Source organism: Mytilus trossulus, chromosome 1 (assembly GCF_036588685.1).
Source record: "Mytilus trossulus isolate FHL-02 chromosome 1, PNRI_Mtr1.1.1.hap1, whole genome shotgun sequence".
NCBI classification, from domain to species: domain Eukaryota; kingdom Metazoa; phylum Mollusca; class Bivalvia; order Mytilida; family Mytilidae; genus Mytilus; species Mytilus trossulus.
The window spans coordinates 31,782,907-31,806,255 of NC_086373.1; the positions used below are offsets into that span (position 1 = coordinate 31,782,907).

Here is a 23,349-nt window from a genome sequence, read left to right on the forward strand (position 1 = left end):
GCCACTCCGCTTTGATTTGAAGAAAAGAAACTAAAGACGCATTCTCCACCCCATTGATTCTTAACAAATTGTTCATCTTTTTCAGAAAAGTGTGTATCTTGAAGACAATACATGCTACAATCTTTTGCTCTTAGATAGTCTAAAACATCTCTTCGCTTTTCAATTGAATTAAGTCCTTGGCAGTTGTATGAGACAATCTGAATAAGATTATTTTTCATTTAGAGTATAAATGACATAAACAGTTTGAAACATTATTTATATAAAATGACAGAAAAAGTCCCATACAACTGACAATAAGTAAAGAAAATTTAACACAATGTATGTTATGTACTAATGGTCTGGTCTCTGATTCAAACATGATGTTAATTGTAATACTTCTGCTATAAATTTCTATATCTTCATGTATATTTGCCAATAAAATAATAAAGAAAATAATAAAACATTGTACAGAAAAGAAATGAAAAAAAAATGAGTAAAAAATAAATGAAAATAATAAATATGAGTAAGTCAATAAATACAGGATATATACCTACAAATGGTATAGTCACCTAGCTTACTGAAATTACAATTTATAGTCTGTTGTGAGAAAAAAGGGGGGATTGTTATACTTTGATCAAAGGTTAACATTATGAAGTGATCATTCATTGAGCAGAAAATATAACTTGATTTATGAATAAATCAGCTGTACTAATCATTCTTTTGAATCCTTGATTAAATAATATTTTTTTTAAGTATTTAAATATACTGAGCACAGCTCTTGTTTCAAACTAAAAAAAATTCAAATGCAATGAATATCTTTTGAGTTATTTCCCTTTGATTGCAAAAAGTAGAGTGTTGTTAGATCTTGATAATTATCTTTGTCTTTACTTTTCCTAAAGTGTGATATAAGGATGTTTTGGTTAAAGTTATTTTTATTTTCTAGTGTCACTGTAAAGGTTTCATTGCATGTTTATGAACATCTTTGGTATACATATTATCCATTAAGAAGTCTGTACTATAGTACCTGAAACTTTAGTCCTAAAAGTGGATTATGTAAATGAAAACAATATATGTAACAGCAAATTAACAACTACTACCTGTGTTTAAGGAGCAATGTAATAAATTATTGCAATGCATATCAAAGCTTCCTATTCATAATATGAAGTCATAGCTTATTGGACTCAAGATAATGCAAACTTTATTCTAATTCTAATTTCATCTATCCATGTGTTCAGAAAAAGAAAGGCCTGCTTTAAATTTTAATATAAGTTATAAATGAATTAATTATCACTGTTAATTAAAAAGCTATATAAATTATAAAGTCTAAATTATACGATTATGTTAACCGGCATTGTTTTGTAGTACTGTATCATTATAAATTGTGATTAATACTATGTATTATTCCTGTTTTTACACATGTATGTGTCTGACTATGTACAAGTATCATATTATATTATGTGTAGCCGTCATTTTGGACCAATTAATATTCTGTACCAGGATACATGTAAGTAAGTCATGGTTATACATGTTATATCGCCACATTACATGTGTACAGAAGTAACTCTTTTATCTAGGAACCTATATATCATATAAATCAATATAAGATTAATTCGCCATCTCAGAATCTATAGCAATGTTAGTAAAACGTACACCAAATTGTTTTGATTGGTTTGATAATAATATAATGTAACTTAATTGGCTAAAGTTTTGTACATGTACATCTTAATTTCAAGAGTAATTATTTTAATAATGGCCTTCAGCTTCTGAAACGGTGAATTATCAAGTTTGATAACAACATGCTAAACATGCTAAAGGCATATATTCTGAATTAAATACACAGCAAAAGCAGGAAATTTGCAAATCAAAAAAAGCTAATACAATGCAACTATTTTCTAAAGCTAAACAAAAAATAAAAAAATCAGAGCAAAAACACAACATAAAAATAGCAAAACATAAGCACGCATAAAAAAAAAGAAGCACAAAACAACAAAAAAAGAATAAGAAAATGCAGAAACATCAAACAAGCACACTTTTTACTTACTGTTCTTTTTTTTTAAACCTGAAATATATATAATAGGCACATAGTTTTAGAAACATGGATATATATTAATTTATAGATCTAAATAGCTGGCGATAAAACATGAAAATTTTAAATAAATAACAAGCATGCTTGTCAAAAGAAGAAAATATATACATTGTATGTGCTTGTTATTTAAGAACATTTCAATGACCGTCAGTATATTGTCAAAAGTACATTAAGTGTATCATCTGATCATGGAGGCAAAAACAAAAAAGACAATCCTCATTTATAAGGTAAGCAACAGAGAGCCTCTCTCCTTAGAAACCAATTATCTTTTGAGTTTGTACGTGTTTGTAGGAGAAGACGGGTTCCAACCACCTTGATTCTTGTTTGCAGATGTTCCTCATTCCTAATTGTGTAAGCCAACTTTGCGAGCTCATGCCTCGATTCTTTCATGACTGGGGGTAAATCATCAACAATGCGCATATGTTTGTTTGACAAATTATAACCTTTTGATAGGACGTACTGTTTGTCTGCATGATGGATAAAGCGGACTATTATAGGAGAAGGCCTTTTTATCTGGTCTGATGTTTGCCTTGATGGAATACGATGAGCGTTGGCAAAAGGGAAGCTATCAGCCTTTTCTTTATCTATTTATCTATTATCTATCATTCGTAAATATAATTCAACATGCAGACATCTTATACGTTCTATCTTTTATGGTAATAATCTTTACAAAGCACAAAAATGTCAGTTTTTTACCTATTCCCACAACGGACTTGGACTTCTTTTGAACTGACTTTTACTGTGCGTATTGTTATGTTTTTGTTTTTCTAAATTGACAAGAGGTATAGGGGAGAGTTGAGATCTAAATAAAAACATGTTTAACCCCGCCTCATTTTTGCGCCTCTCCCAAGTCAGGAGCCTCTGGCCTTTATTAGTCTTGTATGCTTTTTTATTTTTGTTTCTTGTGTATATTTCGGAATTTGGTATGACGTTCATTATCACTCAAGTAATAAACTTTTTTTTTGTTAATAAGCAATCTGAAGCACGTCTCCGGGTGCGGGAGTGTCTCTCTGGATTGAAGAAACATTGGTAGACTTAGGCTATTGTCTGCTCTTTGGTTGGGTTGTTGTCTCTTTGACACATTCCCAATCTTATTTTAAATTTTAGTGAACGTATATAACAACTATCTATTGTTAGTTTTATACTATTTTAATTAAGTTTATTTGTATGTTTCGAAGTTAAGTATGTCGCCCATTATTGTAATGTACTACTGCAACAGTTTGTCATCACAACTCCTCTCAAACCACACAACAGAATTATTATATGTTGTTATTTAGTGACCGGCTGAACCCCGCCTCAGGTTGACGGAAAAGCTCGTTGCGTTGTTTTGTGTATTTTATCTCTGACTAGTGCTCCGTTTCTATTGTCTTTCATATTGAAATTAATTTTCATTTATTTAAGTCATCTCATTTTTTCTATCAATGAACTAGAAAACTCATCAACTCAGACTTAGAAGCCATGAATATTCCTTATTTGTGTTTTTTTTCTTCAAATTTGTACATCTAGTATAGGCTGTAGATAAGGCGATATGCAGTTTAAAGATGTCAAAATCTCGGAAAGGATTAAAAAATAAATAGAAAAATAAGGTAGCGAACAAATACACAAGGTATAACGTGAACTTCAAAAGAGACGAATCTGAATTCATTGAAATGGCACATTGCATGCATTTTCAACCTATCGAATTCTCACTCAGTCAAAGTGTCACAGTCAGGAGTATGACACAATCAATAATAGCAGATCAGACTACTTAAGATTAAGGAAATCATGTCGCAAGTTAAGACACCGAAACATCGTATCGGTCAAGTGATTCGCTAGTCATAAATTTTCGTCTGAAGTCGTTCATCAATATCGATATCGAGGACAAAAGCAAGACCTGCAAAGTAATGATATCACCAAGAAGGTATTATGTATTTACTCAAATGACGAATAATGAATAGCTTTAATTTATCAGTTAACTTGCATCTATCGTACAAAATGTAAACCTTGAGTCGGTTTCACAAAACGACTTATGTCTAAGATTTATCTTAGAAATACTGTAACTTACGATCAATCTTAATCGTAAGTTTTTTGGTGCAACCGACTTCTTGTATCTATGATGATTTTTTTATTGCTTTAATTTATGAATTAGTCATTCATGGAACCAACGCTTGTTAATAATACTAGTACACAGAAATATATACAGCTTCCGCTAACTCTTCAAGAGCATCTGAAATCACCCCAAGTCTTTGGTGAGTTTCATGTTGCGCAGTCTTTAATTTTCTATGGTGTGTTTTGTTTACTGGTAATTGTCTATTGATTGTTTTTCGTTTTTTTTTTTTTTAATTGGTAATGTCAATTTGCCATTGATATATGAGTATGAATATCCAATGGTCCCCCTTTTTGACTGGGGAGTGCTACATCATATTTATAGATTCAGATTCAATAGTTTGTTATAGTCTCGCCACATTCAACAATCATTTAAAAAACAGAAATTCTTCCTGATTAATGACTAATGAAAGGGTACAGTATATTTACAATGACCAAGCAAAATATGTGTCAGTAAAGTCATTTGATCTTATGGTAAAGCATGATAAATGAAATGCTGTCAATAAGATTAAATGACATCTTGATGTAAGTTCACCGATGTTTTATTTTTTACTAAATTGCAAGCTAATACAATCTAGAGTAAATCTTATTGTTTACGGGTACATAAGTACATACTTAGTAATATGATTTTACTAAATAAATTTCGAGCCTATATACATTGTAGCTACTCACATTTTTAAATTAATGGTCCTGCATTGTTTAAAAACCTGACATTCAATTAACCGTAAACTGATATTATGATAGCATTTAAACTATCGATCATATATCTCTTTCGGTTTGAAGAATGTTTTTAGTATGAAGTACGTTTTACATAAACTATTTACAATCTTGATACTGTTGCTGTTGTTGGGTGAGTACACATACAGATAGTGTAAAATAAAGGGGGGAATAAATCAGAAATACATTTACCTGATATGGGAGAGAAACTCAATGATTACATTTGCGTAAAGTAAGTTATGTTTAGTCCAAAAAATATGAATCCGAACGTTTACAACTAATTCACAAATAAATATCAAATGCTAAAATTGATTCTCAGTCGGAACTTGAGTGGATATTTATTTTTAAATCAGCTTGAAGTGAAATAACATGCCTTCGTGTTTTAAGAGGGGGTTCATTATATTGACTCTCTAATATTAAACACAAATTAGATTGGATATTATCGATATCCCTTAGAAGTAGTTTGGATTTTAATTGATATCGTTGCAATCTACAAAAGTCTTCTTTTGTCATAAAGCTTGCACGATAGCATTTGTAACGATTTTACATATGTGCGTGTTGAAGGTTTGAAATAAACTAGAAATCAATTATAAGATATACATTTGTAATCCTTTTGTTTACTTTAAAGGCAATCATAAAGTTGCTCTATGTTTGTATATTACATTACAATAATAATAAGCATATGTTTTGTGAAATGTTCAATTGTAAATCACTTGAAATATCCTCTATCGTCAAGGTTTTGATTGACTATCTCCAGGGAACTCGTATGCATAAAGCTTAATTTTTTTTTTATATATTTGCTTTGGATATTTATGCATCATAGGCATACGACATTCGATACATTGATAACGGGCTGTCGTACATATTCTAATATGGTGTTCAGTCAACCCCTTTAACATCTTTGCAAAACTATAAATAAACTCATCATAGATACCAGGACTGAATTAAGTATACGCCGGACTCGCGTTTCGTCTACAAAAGACTCATCAGTGAGGCTCGAATCCAAAAAAGTTTAAAAGGCCACAAAAAGTATGAAATTGAAGAGCATTGAGCAACAAAATTCCTAATAGTTTTGCCAAATACAGCTAAGGTAATCTACGCCTGATTTAAAAAAGCCTTAGTATTTCAAAAAATTCAAAAATTTGTAAAATAAATTTATAAATATAACCATATCAATGACAATTCATGTAAGCACAAAAAGTGCTGACTACTGGGCCTGTGATCCTCCCGGTGAAATAAATCGCCACCGGCATAAAAGAAGAATAAAAAAATGGAGCATAATCTTCCTTTACAAAATTTAGGAGACGTATGCTTGTCAATTAGCCAAGTATACACTAGTGACAAATATACATACATATAATTATCATATAGAGATTGTATGGATAATTTGATTCTACGGAATAGTGTGACACATATATTTCTAAATCTTTATAATTAAAGTTCAAATTTTAAGTCGGAAGAATAAAGACCATCTTGCACTTCAAATGTGAGGAAATCTTTTTTAGGTGGAAAATTTTGTACAATATATTATGCGCTTTTGACGAATATACGCAGTACTTTTTGTGACTTATTCGGGACAATTAATTTCTTAAAAATGTAGAAAACAGTAAAAATTAAAATAACGTTATTTTATAAATAGTTATCAAAAGTACCAGGATTATAATTTTATACGCCAGACGCGCGTTTCGTCTACATAAGACTCATCAGTGACGCTCAGATCAAAATAGTTAAAAAGCCAAACAAATACAAAGTTGAAGAGCATTGAGGACCCAAAATTCCAAAAAGTTGTGCCAAATACGGCTAAGGTAATCTACTCCTGGGGTAAGACAATCCTTAGTTTTACGAATAATTCAAAGTTTTGTAAACAGAAAATTTATAAAAATTACCATATAATTGATATTCATGTCAACACCGAAGTTCTGACTACTGGGCTGGTGATACCCTCGGGGACGAAACGTCCACCAGCAGTGGCATCGACCCAGTGGTGTAAATAGTTATCAAACAACTGAAATGGTATAAACTGTTCAACATCTCAATTTTCTCTATGTCAAATGCAATCATTTTTTCTGACTACAGACGGAAAAGGGGAGTAAAATAAGTCCATTCTGCTACTATTTTTCCTGTGCAAGATATACGCCTACCTAAAAATCAACATCAATAAGTTGACAGCATAGTTACGTTGGCCCAGAGGTATTTGTCTCTCAAAAAAATTCCTTTGTATTGGACATTTTTGTTGGAAAAGCTTCGTTGTTTTTCTACTTTGTAGGAATCAGATGGTAACGTATATTTAAAGTTGCTACTAAATAGGTTGCTAGTCATATTCAGAGTTTTTATTTCCTAGTATGAGGTTTTTGAAAGCTGTTTTGCGTCTCAATTTAGTAAACATTTCTAATTGCTTTTTGACATAAAATGATTTATTCATTAACTGATATTTTCAGTGACTCACGGAGGAACAGACGACAACTGCGAAGGCTATTACGACTCATCTGATGATACGTATACTGTTTATTTTTGTGACAATTCCACGTAAGTTACACTTTTAAAATACTCATTATAAAAAGTATATTAATAATTTTGACCCGCAAGTTAGACTTTTATAATACGTATACAGTTTTACCTGCCTTATCTGACACTTGAGTATCCTAACATTGTGACCCTTCCTAGTAAGTTAGACTTTTTAAAACAAACTCATTATAACATGTATCGTATATATTGTTTTGACTCTGACTCGTAAGTTAAACTTTAAAACACTCATCATATTACGTATAGTAATTATTGTGACACTGACTCGTACGTTAGTCTTTTAAGACAGTCATTATGATGCGTATACTTATTATTGTGGCCCGTCCTCGTAAGTTAAACATGAGAACAATCAATATTAGATCAAACGACTATCTTTGTGTATCAAATGTAAGACCACAGAAAATAGAGAGTTAATAGTTATCAAAGATACCGGATTATAATTTAATACGCAAGATGCGCGTTTTGTCTACATAAGACTTATCAGTAACACTGATATCAAAACAGTTATAAAGCCAACCAGTACAAAGTTAAAAAACATTGAGGATCTAAAATTCCCCAAAGTTGTGCCAAATTCAACTAAGATAATCTATGTCTGGGATTAGAACATCCCTAGTTTTTAGAAAAACTTGAAATTTTGTAAACTTAAATAATTTTATAAATATGACCACTTAATTGATATTTATGTCAACACCGAAGTGCTTACTACTGGGTAAGTGATACCATCGGGACGAAACGTCCACAAGCAGTGACATCGACCTAGTGGTAAAACACAGACACCAATAAATAATTCAAAAAAATATTTGTTTTTGGAAATTGACAAGAATGGACGACTGCAAACTAAAATTAAGTTAAAAATACCAGTTTTTCAATTTCAAGTTATCATCTTTCCATTTCTAAGGTGCAACAAACCTTCGTCCCCATCGTAAAGCGTTTACGTGTATGTATAGATACTTTAAAAAATGAATTCTCGTATAATGTGAACGCTTTTAATATGATGGATGTTTTATTCTTACGCAATATGTTTTGATGAAACTATTTTGGAAGGACCACTGAAACTAACTCTATATAAGTTTACAAACAAACATTTATTGGTATCCGATAAAATGTGTCTGTGTTTCAAGTCTCGATTTATTATGTTCTGACATCTGACGACAAACATCTGGTCATCTTGGCGTGCATGCATAAAATTGAGCTACTTAGATTAAGGATTATTATGAATGGACAGGATTTCCTTCTATAAATAAATCCTACGATTGGATATCTTTACATAAGTGGTTTTATGCATATCAGCCGTCATATTTCTATTTTTTAAATAGCTGCTAACGTTCACAATATTCACGTTTGACTGCAAACTATGTTCTGAGATATTTGAACTTTTACATACTTTTAATTCAACGCAAGGATTAAAGACATTTTTTTTTTAGGAATAATGTATTTTTAATGAAAAATTGAGATTAATTGAAACTTTCATGTGAACAAAATGGCGAGATTTGACATATTTCTAAAATTACTTTTATTCTTTTACGTTTTCTTTTGACAGTCAGGTCGCTGCAATAATTTCAGGAGTTTTTGGTGGTGTTTGTTTATTAGTACTAATTATTTGCATCTGTTGCTTATATAAATATGGAAAACGACCAGGACGCGTGGTAAATCCAACAGCAGTTCCTACTATAACACAAACTCAGTGTAAGTTTAACATCACCATTGTAGAACTATCAAGTAGATATTACTATTGAAAAGGGCACCTTTCCTGGAATTGCCCTTTCTTTAAAAAAAGGACTATATTGTAGAACGTAACATTGGAGATTTCTTAGGGTTTTTACTCTAAGACTGCATTTCACTTATCAGAAACGTTGTTCATTTTTGAAATTTAACTCGATATATTCTACATGTTACAAAACACAACTGATATTTTCTAACAAAGTCAGCTTTGACCATGTCTTTTTACAGGAATACGATATAAGCGGCACATATCTGGCGTTCAACCTGTTATGACTCATTGGCATTCTTTTTTACAGCATCGATCCTTCTGCATCACAAGACTTTATCCAGTTATTAGTTGGTTTTCCTTTTGTGAAATGTTGTTACAGTAAAACTTGGAGATGGGGATGGGTATCTTGTTTATTTCTGTTTTGTCCGTCTTACATCTTTTACCTGACCAAACCACCAACCTGTTGGTGTTTAGTTTTCCTTTCGATAGTTGATAAAATTGAGAATGGGAATGTGGAATATGTCAAAGAGATAACAATCTGAACAAAGAGCAGATCACACCCTAAGACTATCAATTGGTATTCAAGGCAGCGAGAAAATCTCGATCCCATTGTTTTGGTCTCTGCTGACCCCTAAATAAAAATATGTATTAGTTCAGTGAATATGGACGTCATACTTAACTCAAAAACATATAAATGCGACTGTGAAATTTCCAGAGCCGACATTTCCTCTCCATAACTTGATATATATGTTTAATTACATCGAATAGATTATGATTGAAACTCTATGTACAGAATAAGGATTGTTTTAACTTATAAGCTTTAATCCGTAAACATTTTTATGAATAATTTTGAGGATAAGAAAAGAGTGCCCAAGTACCGCAGAAATTATAATAAAATTGAGAATGGAAATGAGGAATGTGTCAAAGAGACAACAACCCGACCAAATAAAAAGAACAACAGCAGAAGGTCACCAACAGGTCTTCAATGTAGCGAGAAATTCCCGCACCCGGAGGCGTCCTTCAGCTGGCCCCTAAACAAATATATACTAGTTCAGTGATAATGAACGCCATACTGATTTCCAAATTGTACACAAGAAACTAGAATTAAAATAATACAAGACTAACAAAGGCCAGAGGCTCCTGACTTGGGACAGGCGCAAAAATGCGGCGGGGTTAATCATGTTTGTGAGATCTCAACCCTCCCCCTATACCTCTAACCAATGTAGAAAAGTAAACGCATAACAATACGCATCAGCGCTGTCTCTATGTGACGTCGTAACCGAATTATTATGTCGGTAAAACTTTAAGACTCGCGAGGGTTAAAAGGGAATATCCAAAATGGCAAATACCACGGAATAAAGGGGCAGTTGAGGCATTTCTCCACCGGAAGTGGTGAAAAACGTGTAAATTCGTTTGAAATGAAGAAAAATTATGAGAATATGCGAACAATACAATGCTTACCAACCAATCAAAATCCAGCATTCTCATTTAAGGTATAGTTATAGTGTTAAGCTTCCCGTTAAAAATATCGATATCAAGATCCAGAAAAGGGCAACGTTCATTGTTAGTATTAGCTTTATCTAAAGTCAGTTCTGACTGATAAATCTCTTTTATGTACATACTGAAGTTATCATTTTTGAACGCCAATATATCATCCAAATATCTAAAAGGTTTATTGATCTTTTGATTCAGATATTGTTTCGATGGGTCTTTAAGTCATGCGTTGTAGCTGATTACAATTCATAAATAGGTCTGCAATTATGCACTGTTAGTTCCCCTTCCGATAAATGGTATAAGGAATCTCCAAGAGAAAAAAATTATTATCTAGTAAAACTGCCTGGACATTTATAGTATCAAAGCAGGTCCAATTGACATTGTTATTTTGTTTCCTGTACAAAAAATGACCTACAAGAGTTTGGACATATGTATTCGAATTTTGACTTTTGAATGCCCATTTAAGGAGGTGTGTAATTCATTTTCCTGAATAAGATTTTGATACAAAATGGTATACAGAGTAGAAAAATCAAAACTTTCAACAGATTAGAAACCACCAATATAATCATGCAAGTTATCAAGTACTTTTAAGGAGTTGTGTGTAGATTCGGAAGCCAGTACATAGTTGGAACTTTCATTGTATTTCTTTCTGCTTGTGGAAGGAATCTAAAAGTTTATGTTTGTTACAGATGTCATTATCCGAAAATAGAGTCAGTTGGACTGCTGGTGAATTCGTGATTTTCTATTACAGAACCTGAATGTAAGATTGAGGTCAACTATTCTATAATGATATTATTATAAGCCTTAACAGCCGGTATTTTTTTAAGCTAATGTTTGATACGAGAAATAGGGCTATTATGATTTTTGTGATTTACTTTTTACTGAGAAATGATTTCAACTTTCGGTCACGAACGATGTTCATTATGCATATCTTCTTTTCCAGTTGGTGGAACCTATGGTAACAACTTTTCACACAACACTCCCACCCAGTTTGGAACTCAGTTTACATATGGTCAACAGCAACAGTCTGATCCGTATCAGCAACAGCCTCAGCCTGATCCGTATGCACCACCACCAGCATTTACTTACTAGCATTAGACGTTGGATATTGCGCTGACGTGATAGAGATGTATCATGATAAAAAAAATCAACTTCAAAAAGAGACACTACTGAAATAAAATATGTTTATTGACTTCAATGAATCAAATACTTTTTAAAATATTATGTGAACTGAGTCTATTAATTTCAAAGTTGAACGGTAATTGAACATGCCGTTGTCAAAGAACAGAACAAGTAAACAAGACCGTTCTTCATCATCATAGAACAGTTGAGTTTCATCAAACATTACGTTCTAGTCGTTAAACAACCAATAATCAAACTATACGTGCCAATAATATCAGCTATGCGTTTGTATATTCTAGATATTTGATTCAAATCGAGCACGTACAAAAACTTTGTTAAGGGTAACTGCGAAAAAATGTGTAAGTGTATTTGTCAAAACTATCTACTACAAAAACTGTTTTACTTACCGTTCTTTTTTGTTATATTATTTGTATGATTTTTTAATATTCTAGTCAAATGTGTTGTATGTTTGCACAATTTTGGATGCTGGATTCCAATTATTGTCACATTATTGTTTTGTTGCTTATCCAGCTTTGTTAATATAATGAAATTATAAAACAACTGTCATGCATGTAGCAGGTTCAGATATCTATAAAAATCAGGCTTCAACTACCGTTTTCTTCGAAAAAATGTCTGTACCAAGTCGGGACTATGACAGCTGTTTTCCATTCATTCCGTTTGTTCATGACGTAAAACATTTGATCTTGTAATTCTCTTTAACTTACATTTTTTTTAATTTACATTGAAGTTTGTTGTTTTTGTGATAATGTTATTTTGATATGTTGCATTTTTTTTTTTTTTGGATCTAATCCAATGGATAAAAAAGTTTCTTCAAAACGTATAGATATGAGAATCTCTTTACACATCAATACATTTTCTATATCTACTTTTAAGAAATACTAACGCGTAAGATACATTTTAAAAGTACTTACATGAACAGCTGTTGGTAAAAAAGTACATTCTTTGTTAAAAAATAAGATGAAGAATAAAGCATAATAATTTTAGAATAACATAGAAAAGATTCCTGATAAGGATAATATTTGATGAGATCGGGGCTTGCAATTTTTTTCTCGAAAAAGTTTTTTTCCAGAATCGTTACTATTTTCTCAGAACTTATTTAATAGTTTTTTTTATCTCGATTTTGAGTTCGATGAGTTATTAGGAAATGTAAAATAAAATTTACCAAGAAGTATGAAAACAGCCCGTGACAGCAGGTTTAAATTATTAAGTTAACGTGTTTGAAAATTGTAAATAGCGGGGTGATTAAAAAATTTGAACATTTCAAACAATCTGTATACTTTGATAGAATTTTCTTAAAATACCAATATTGTCAATAATCATCATTTCGATTATGAAAAAATAGTTCATAAATGAATATTTCAGTAGTTGATATAGAGAAAAAAAGTTCATGAACCTTTCACATATAGTTTAAAACATGTTTAATCCACTATTATCTACAACCGGAAATACCTGTACCAAATCAGAAAAAAGACAGTTGTTTTCCGATAATTTTATGTGTTTGTGCTTTTTGATTTTGCCATTTGACAATCGGCTTTGAATTTCACTCGGAATTCGATATTTTTGTTTTTTTTACTTTTCAATACGTAACTCATTGCAAAAACTGGCTGTTAAGAAGAAGATCTGATCCAAAAGAAAGACATAACATGTATGGATATGCTGTGAGAACATATATTTAGGACTGGAATGCGCTTTTAAATTAGTCAATTGGTAGATATACATGGTAAATATTTTCCCCAGTTTTTAATCGTTTTGTGTAATTTATAAAGGTAAACATATTTATTCCATAAATTTATTTGCCAACGAAATTCACTGTAAGAGTGCATACAACGAATTTTCACAGTTTAACACTTTTTGAGTCGAGAGTGATAATTAACACTTCCAAATTTCACTTATTAATGATGAATCAGACATGAAAGTACATTATTAACACTAATTATATTTGTATGAATTGATCGAATTATCAAAGAACACGTATAAACTGGTAGATTATCTACTGTTAGTTAGAAAATAAGTTATAACATGTACCTGCTACATGGGTCGATCAATATTTTTGGATATATATTGGAAATGTGTATCCTTTCTTTTAATAGGTATGCTATTAACAATGGTTTTTCAATCTGATTTAATTCGGTGATTTAAAATTTTGTATTGCTATAAATTATTATTCCAATCAAAATGCACGTATCTTTACCATTATTACATAGCAAATGGAAAATATGCCAAACACTGCAACTAAATCAGTTATTCAAAATAAATGAATTTTAGATAATATTTGGTAATTTCAAAACTTAATTTGTTCCTTTCCGTAATTGCGTTGACGTTATATTTGGTTAATCATTTATTAACCGTTTGTTTCATTTCCGTTCTTTGTTCATTAACTAGTATTCATTAGTGTATTAACTTCTTCAAGAACTATCAATGTGCAGGCCAAGTGTTTATAAAAGTATTGAACTTTTGAGCATAAAAAAACCTCAATCAGTTAACTTATTCAGGAAAATACAGTTTTACTGTATATAAAACCAGAGACAACGTTATAACATGAACATTATCTGTCTGTTTACTCGTTTTATTTGAAATATTTCATATTAGCACAGACAAACTGCAAAGTTCAGGTAATATGAATTATTTGAACTTGTACTACTTTTTTTAAGAGTATTCTTTGTACAAGTGACGAAAACGTGCATTTGGCGTACAAAATTTCAATCCTGGTATCTATGATGAGTGTACGTGACTTGCTTGTACAACAAACATGATGATGCTTATTGTTTTCCAGTGCCATTCAGTTGTAGTCAAGAAAGTCATACATATTCCAACTACAACCAATATAACCATTACTACCACTATGATACCAAGTTAGTAATAATTACTTTTACAGTAAAATTATTTTCGTTTTAACGTTGGATTAATAAACTTTTTGTTTGCTATTGACTATCAAACTCTTTGGTTAAATCCTGCTGCAACATTCTATTAATCTCATTTACAAATGTAGATGAGAGTTTCAACTAAGTTTTGTCAAATGAGACTAATCTTGTCAATTTTCTTTCAAACATATGTCAAAATTGACATATTTGACCTCATATTGACAATTTATACACAAATATCAGCAAAAGTAACAATCTTACTCCAAATTTGTCAACCTTCATTTACATCTATGTATGCGTACGTCATTTGGACATTTTTCTTATTTTTATAGTAGGCTCATTTATTGAGTTGTTTTTTTTATAGATATAATGGTGCTGTAGCAGGTGTAGTAATTGGAAGTTTAATTACTGCAATACTTATTACAGTTATTATTGTTATTTGTATAAAACACCATAATAAAACCAGCGGCATAAGAGGTCAAGTGATACACTCTCACTTATAGACTATATCAACTTCTATAACATGTAAGGTTACCTGTTTATTTTTTTATACATGTAGATAGGAAATATTTACTTTGCATGAAGGAAAAACAAAACGTCATTTGACTTTCGTATATGAGGTCAAGGACGAACGACACAAAATTAAAAAAGACAATTAAAAGGTCAATATGTTTTTTTTTTGTTTTTTTTTATATAAGTTTTATTCTAAAGGCGGAATTAATGCAAAACGAAATGGATTCATATATAATACACGTATAAACCCGTCCCATGGTGTCTTTTTGATGAATTCTACTATGATTTCTACGCAGGCGTCAAAAATTTTGTATAAGTAATGGAACAAAATTTTTCATCTAGACTTTTCATTGAAACATTACGGTCAGCTCAGTTTTTTACACTCATTAACTCAGAAAAATCTCCTTTACTGCAATAAAAAAAAATTACAAAAACAAACAGCAGATGATTTTACAATATATATGATGAGCAATACACAAAATATGTTGGTATATTTTCCAAAAAGTCTTATGTACTGTAGCCGTGTAGCGTATTTGTTTCTGTCGTCATACAACAGCTTTCCCCCTTTATCACAATAAATAAAATACGAAAAGAAGCAGCAGATATTTTTATATAATCAGCATTTAAACAAAACATTTCAGTATATTTATAAAAAAAAGCCTTATGTACTGTGTAACATTTTCTGTCTGCATACTGATACAATACAACTTATCAAAACTATAATATGGTTGTTATAATTATGTTACATGTGAAAATAATAATAATAAAAAAAAGAGTTAATAGTCTTTAATGTTTGTATTTTTTCAGTCAACCAGTCCTACACAACAACATTTCAGGAACCGCCGTCATACCAACAAATTGCTGATTCATGTTCCCTACCACCGCCTTATCCAGGGAACAGTGTGTTGCACTCAAATACGATATTATCTGACACTGATCAACCACCTCCAAGATATCAAAAATAAAGTAAATTGGGATTTATATAGCAGTTATTTTTATTTGTTTTTTATTCCTTAGACACGATACTCGTTATTTTGAATATAGCATATGTACATGTAAATATATTTGAAATGTAATCACAGAACCAAATTTGTCTTTATAAAAACTTTTCGTATTACGCCAAATGTCTAGACATCCAATAAAAACACGATTTATGTCCCCTTTTTGTGTACAATTCAGGGGACGATTGCGTTTTCGTTATACTAATGAAATTCGTCATTATTCGTGTTACGTTGTGATGCAAGTTTAACGTTTCCTCCAAATCCCTATTTTTTTAAAAATAGAAACAGTGAGGGAAATTAAACGTTTCCTCCCAATCCCTTTTTTTTTTAAATAGAAACAGTGAAGGAAATGTCAATTAAATGCAGAGATAACACATATTTGACTCTTGAATTGCTGTTAATTTTTTTACTGCTGAATGATTTTGAAAGAAACTTTTTTCAAACGAAACCGATCTTATTTTTTATAAAGCAGCCAATATTATATAAATCGAACACCATTTTGCATCGACCCCCATAACAATATTCGTGTGGTGAGTTTCAATAACATAGAACTTCAAATTTGCTTCAAAGATTTACAATTATAAATCTCTTGTTACATTTTTTACATCAGTAGAAGCATTTCCAAATAACCAGCAAGGGTTCTATTCGACTATTACAAATGCAGACTTTATAGAAAAGGAAACTTTATTTGCATGCAAATGACCGGTCGTTTTTGTGTAGGTTTATCAATGGTATACGAATGCTTTCTTTGTCGTTTTTGGAAACATAACTTTAAACACATTAGCTAAGACGAAAGCTCAATATAAACTTAAATTCATTTATTATAAACAAACATTACAACAATTTGTAACATCACACACTTCCTTTGTAAATGATGATTTCCGATGTTCTAAGTTTAAGTCGTAGTATTTTCGGAAAGCCATATTTACTTTGCTGACCATCGTGAATATTCTAAACATGTTTGTGTTCACATTTTTATCAAGACTTTTGCTAGTTATAATATCTCTTCTAGGTAAGTATTTTTTCAACGTATGCTATTTTTATTATTGTGATAGGATGGAACAGAGACATATATACTACTTTAATAGAAAAACATTGAATATGGGGTATCTATCCATGACCCAAAATCAGTATATGCACAACAAAATACACACAAAAAGCAAAGGAACAACGTTTTTATTGATGTTCTTCATTATGCAGTTTCAGTGAGGCCTTCAACACGGAACAAAAAACTCTCACCACACTGTACACGGCCCTTAGCACCGGCTTTATCGGAATTCTTTGCAAAATTAATTTGGATAAACTGTGTATGATGTAAAACCACCAGATCGGGCTCGATAAAAAAAAAGAACAAAGTTTACTGAAAAGAATATCATAGTTAAAAACAAAGCAGTTCCTACGCACAAGAGTAAATCTTATACAATTTTGATATCTTATTATAGACCCTGTTGATGTCCAGCTTGGATATTACTACTATAACAGAGCTTACTACCTGTCCTATCAAAACTACGTACAATATCGTAACTACTTATATTACCGGAATAGATACTATACAAACTACAATAACTACTACAGTTCCAAGAGTGGTAGCAACTCTCCACCGTTGAGGTAAGATTGTATCCCTTTATTATTTTGTCCATGTACAAGACTACCAATTATTCTTACCAATGCTGATGGGTGTGTTTAATGACATTGCCTAACTAACGTCACTTCATTCGGCTTCATTGCAATTGAAAGAGAGAATGTTAGACCTTTATTGTAGCTTGCTATGTGGTCTAAGTTTTATTGAAAGCCGTACGAGTGACTCGTGAAAAAAAAGTTTATCCAATTCTTGAAACAATGCATGTTCCATTCTCAATTGTATGTATATATCATAAACGTATTCTTTTGTGTACGAAGTTATCCTTTTTTATGCAAACATATCGTATAATCGTCAATTTTTTTTCTCTTTGTCTGTTATGATATGAAAATATGGCCGCGCATTAATTGTTGAGTTTTGAAGCCGTAGTTTGTCGATTTTTCAGCTTATAGTAATCAAATAACAAATAAGAATGGATTTTGAGCACGTCTATAACCTGAACAATCAGATAATTATTATAGTTTATTTTAGTGACAGGTCATACGTATTGCAATCACCGTCTTTTTACGAGGAGGCTCACCGCTAAGGTTACTTTGCATACGGAAAATATGTCGGCAAATTGCTTCCCGGAAGCAGGCAATTTAAAAAAAAATGTAAACTTCTTTTAACTGTGGACAAATTAAAGAATTATTCTCACAAAACAGTATATGTACATAAGTTTAATAATGAAAACGATTCATTTTGTTAAAAAAAAAACATATGCATCTTTTTTTTTTATTTAAGGTTTCATATAACTTTAAAGTATAGAGTATACAAACTGGTGCTAGCAGAACAATAAGTAATTTGATGATAGATCTGTTGTAATTCCATTTTCGTTAATATTTGGAATTCAAAATAATTATTTTACATGTAGTACATTTTTTTCAGATGCATAACACAAAAACAATTATCTATCATTGTTGTTAAAACTTCTTAACACTTGTTTTTTGTTTATTGTGTAGTCACTTGGTTCCTTCATTAATGTTTTGTAGTATACTTAACTTCTCTTTTTATTTGATATTTCGATTTTATTTTATTGGATTTGAGCGTCACTGATTAGTCTTTTGTAGACGAAACGCGCGTCTGGCGTATATATAACTAAGGCTGCACCAAGATATTTTTTTGTTTGGAAGCTGTTTTTTGTTGTTGCCTGTTTCATGCATATCCTTTTATTCATACTTGATATTCAAATTTATTTTCAGAGACAAGTTCAACGTCGGAGTAACAGGTGGACTTATTGGCGCACTGATTGGTGCTATTATTTTTGTTGTCCTAATTGCATGTGTTTGTTACCGTCGAAGACAGAGGGCGCCATTACTTACAAAACGGTCAATCTCCGAAACTAATGTAGCAACAACAGGTTAGTATTCATAATGTTGTCCCCCTTTTTTACATGAAATTAAAGTGCAAATAAGACAGTTTAAAACTGATATAATAAATAAACAACGAACACATTAAATCAAAGTTTCAAGAGAAAAAAACTGAAAAAATCCAGACGCCAAAAATTACAAGAATATGTAATGAATTACACGTTAAATTTCAAGCATAATTCTGTAAGAACAAAGGACACACTTCTCACGAAAAAATCTATAGGAAAAAAGTTAGTATTTCATATGTTGGTTTAATTCTTAGATAGTATAAGTAAGACTTTGACAGCCGAATGAATAATTCAATTAAATTTTCAAGTTATAAATGTATTTTATTTTATCTGATACCATTAAAAAACAAGTAATTTAGATATATTAGCTTAAAAAGGTTTATATCTTGTGGTAGTAACCGAACCGATCATTTTCACTCTTCATCATTTATGCCCCTAATTAAACGGAGAGGCAAAATTACATTCATTTTAATGCTTTTGATTTGACACGACGGGGTGCGAACCCAAGACTGCCTGCACTTGAGTCGAGCACACTATCACGAGGCCATTGATGTAATCGACCCAAAACATTTATTGTACATTTAAAGTATCGACCTCAAAATCAGACTCTTATGTTTTTCAGGATTGTTCTCAAAACATAAAACCTGATGCATTCAATATTATTTTTTTTGTAATGTGTATTATTTCATAGATGATAATACAAACAGTGCGATACGATACGATGCCAATGCTTCGCAAAGTGATGTGCACAACGAAACACTTGCTGCATCTGATCACGTGACCACCGCTACTGACGGAGAATTCCATAATGACACAAGTGGTGAAAATTTTGATCATGTGACCACCGCTGCTGACGGGGATTCCCATAATGAACCACGTGATACATCAAATCACGCGACTAACGCTTCTGACGTAGAATTCCACCATGAAACGGCTGATACATCTGATCAAGAAACAGCAGCTACTGAAAAAATGGACCACATTCAACTAAATGATGCAACAAATCATGCTGTCACATCATCTGATGGTGTGGTTTTGAATGAAAAAGACAGTGAACTCGAATAATGCGACTGAGTCGACACCAAAATCAGATGAAACAAAAGAATACTGAAACCAGAAACAACTGTACACAATTGTAATCAAACAAAAAGGAATAATGACGATTTGACGTGCGCCGCTACCTTGGTGAAAAACAAACAATATCAAAGGAAAGAATAAATGGTTCAAGATCATTTTCTTGTCATACTATTCTGAACTTTTTAATTATGTACATTGTCAATCAACGTTTATTTAAAATTGAATGCATATAATGCGTTTATATAAATTATTGATATGTGTTTTCTGTGTTACTTGTTATTTGGCAGCACCGTAACACAGAATATTGGATAAAAACGAGATATAACAACAACACAAAATAACAAAACGAGACCATATATATTATCGAACAAAAATACATGGTTTTATCGAATTTCAACTTATTTAACATAAGATACATTGAAGGTGACGATGGTGGATCCGAATCTAATTACCCTTCCGGCTCACTCGATATCACATCCAATTTGTTTGATGAGGTTCGTGTTGTTCGGTCTATAGTTTTCTATGTATTGTGTTGTTGATTTGTTGTTATTTTTTATGTGAAGATTTCGATTCAATAGAACACAACCCATAAATTTAGCCGGCTGGTGGTCTTTAGACATATATTAGAGTACTGAAGAGAGTATGGCATAAGGAAAAACTAAACTAATGAATGTTTTGTAAATTCATAAGAAAACTGACAAAGATATATATATGGAAAAATGAATTCAATTTAAAACAAAAATCACATCGGCATTGCGAGATCATTTACAAAGCAAAGCCAAGAACATCTGCCCTTGTCGTTTTTGTTTTAAATAGATTATATTCTAAATATATGGCATAAGACTCTGTGCGAACTCTTATACACGATGCCTGTTGTCCTTTTATTATTTGGTTACAGTCTTATTGCCGGATAACACATTTTTTTAATTTAAATTCTGACAAGTCCAGGTTAGATAAACCGTTCTAGAGCTATGAGTATAATTCCAAAATAATGTTTAAGGATACCAAAAGGGCAGTGTCTGCTTCATATCTATGTGTACTTTCACAAGAAGGGTAGAAACAGTAAGTTGTATCTTTTGATTGGTTTCACATTGTCTTATCGGGGCCTTTTATAGCTGACTATGCGGTATGGGCTTTGCTAATTGTTGAAGTCCGTACGGTGACATATCTATAGATGTTAATGTCTGTGTCATTTTGGTCTTTTATGGATAGTTGTCTCATTGGCAATCATACCACATCTTCTTTTTTATATTTACAAACTAGGGAAATAGTGGTATGCTAATTAAAGTGTACGAAAAATAAAGTAATTTATAACAATGATTTTAATAATCGAAGAATAGAGAATAATGAGTAAAATAAAACAATAGGGAAAATAACATTATAAATGAAAACATCATACGACACTTAATTTTAAATGATTTAAGTCATAAGAAACGAGGTGAAAAATAATGTTCTTCCAATTCTCGACCCAATGCATACAAACATCATACACATCATTTTTTTTCGTGTAAATTTCGTATAATCGTCAATTTTGTTTTCAATCGGCCAGTGTTGTTGTGAAAATTTGGCAGGTAATTAAAGTTTGTGTTTTGGAGCTTAATTGTCACCTCAGTGTTTGTCCACAATAAACAAAAAAGCATGGATAATGTGCACGTGTTTAACATGTACAATCAGATAATTATAGTTTATTTTAAGAACATCGATGCGTATTGCGATCACCGGATTTTTACGAGATGGGTAACACCGAGGTATCCTGGTTCCCGGGACTACGTTCCAGGTATTAGCTATTTAGCATACTCTCTCACATACTTAATATTGCGAACGGGAACCAGTCTAACACCGAGGTCACTTTGCATATGGAAAATTTGTCGGGAAGCAATCAAAAAAGGTAAACTTCTAAATATGAACAAATTAAACAATTTTTAAAGTATATGTACATAAGTTTTACATGTTTTATAATGAAAACTATCTATTGAGTTATAAAAAAACATATGCATTATTTTTTTTAATTTGAGGTTTCTTATGACTTAAATTAATAAAAGGTAATAAATAGTTTTTATATCATAATTGTACATTTTAACTCTATGAAACAAAATATATGACAAAAAATATAATAACGTTTTATGTAAGAATTGAACAAACTAAATAAATTATAACATATGTAATCGGTAAAATCACTATATGCGTTGTGTCAGCTGAACTCTAAGTGTCATGGTTTCATACTTAAAAGTCCAAATGCAAATCTCGAGCATCTTTAATATAAATACTGAGTACTTCGACTATTTCATTACGTGTGTATATGAGCAAGAGAGAAAAATCGAAGTTTACTGATGCAAAACTACAGAGTGACTGTCTTGGACGACGTAGAAAAATGTTGTTTTTTTTTGTTTTTTTTTTGGTAAATTACTTGAAAGAATTAATTGATTGTTGTTTACCTAACGTACAGTGGCAAATATTTCAAGCATATTCCGGACGAGAATAAGTTCACAATAAATACAATAGGTAGGCCTCCGGGTGCGGGAATTTCTCGCTACATTGAATACCTGTTGGAGACCTTCTGCTGTTGTTTTTTCTGTGGTCGGGTTTTTGTCTCTTTGACACATTCCCCATTTCCATTCTCAATTTTACTTGTCATAATAGAGGCCATGAGGGATGACAGTTGGGGAAATTTCGGCTGCCACTGGAAAATGAGGGTATATTGAATAGGGACAAAAAATTTCCCTTAAAACAGGCCACCTACGGTCGCTCAAGCAAGCGTTTTACTGCCGGTGGGGAGAAGACCATATTTCTATTCCCCAGTCACCCTTGGTTGAAAGAAGGATTTGGATCTAATATGCCTCATTTAAAGGAGCTACCATTTGTTTTTTTTTAGGGGAAAAAAGGGGGAGAGCTTGAATGAAATTTAAACAAGACAGGACAGGAGTTTGAAATAAAAAAAAATAAAAATAAACAGGATGAGCAACTTTGCCGGCAAGTGTCGGACGAAAACAGTGTTAGTATTCACGATTTTTTTTATTAGTTGTTTATGGCTTTGACCTACATGAGCTGTCCGTAATTATCGCTTAATTACGAGAAAATTTTCACGTAATTACGAGAAAACTATCGCGTTATTACGAGATAAGAAGTTTTTTATCTCGTAATAACGCGATAATTATCTCGTTAT

The 23,349-nt window shown here is 31.5% G+C and overlaps 2 protein-coding genes across 2 annotated transcripts; both read left to right on the plus strand.

The window, feature by feature from the left end:
* Positions 1 to 4,874: 4,874 nt before the first annotated feature.
* Positions 4,875 to 12,144, plus strand: LOC134707529 (uncharacterized). Its single transcript, XM_063567371.1, has 4 exons — positions 4,875 to 5,000; positions 7,306 to 7,393; positions 8,931 to 9,076; positions 11,539 to 12,144. Exons 1-4 carry the CDS (start codon positions 4,946 to 4,948, stop codon positions 11,685 to 11,687), a joined length of 438 nt encoding a protein of 145 aa, XP_063423441.1. The 5' UTR covers positions 4,875 to 4,945; the 3' UTR covers positions 11,688 to 12,144.
* Positions 12,145 to 16,991: 4,847 nt separating this feature from the next.
* Positions 16,992 to 20,447, plus strand: LOC134721577 (uncharacterized). Its single transcript, XM_063584677.1, has 4 exons — positions 16,992 to 17,125; positions 17,556 to 17,721; positions 18,934 to 19,091; positions 19,801 to 20,447. Exons 1-4 carry the CDS (start codon positions 17,071 to 17,073, stop codon positions 20,172 to 20,174), a joined length of 753 nt encoding a protein of 250 aa, XP_063440747.1. The 5' UTR covers positions 16,992 to 17,070; the 3' UTR covers positions 20,175 to 20,447.
* The last annotated feature ends 2,902 nt before the right edge of the window (positions 20,448 to 23,349 follow it).

What these genes read in the sequence shown, in the direction of transcription:
- LOC134707529 (XM_063567371.1), top strand. Translation starts at nt 4,946, where the DNA reads ATGAAGTACGTTTTACATAAACTATTTACAATCTTGATACTGTTGCTG. An exon ending in GATACTGTTGCTGTTGTTGG is followed by an intron (nt 5,001 to 7,305) that starts GTGAGTACACAT and finishes TGATATTTTCAG; the next exon opens with TGACTCACGGAGGAACAGAC. An exon ending in TATTTTTGTGACAATTCCAC is followed by an intron (nt 7,394 to 8,930) that starts GTAAGTTACACT and finishes TTCTTTTGACAG; the next exon opens with TCAGGTCGCTGCAATAATTT.
- LOC134721577 (XM_063584677.1), top strand. Translation starts at nt 17,071, where the DNA reads ATGTTTGTGTTCACATTTTTATCAAGACTTTTGCTAGTTATAATATCT. An exon ending in AGCAACTCTCCACCGTTGAG is followed by an intron (nt 17,722 to 18,933) that starts GTAAGATTGTAT and finishes ATTTATTTTCAG; the next exon opens with AGACAAGTTCAACGTCGGAG. An exon ending in AACTAATGTAGCAACAACAG is followed by an intron (nt 19,092 to 19,800) that starts GTTAGTATTCAT and finishes ATTATTTCATAG; the next exon opens with ATGATAATACAAACAGTGCG.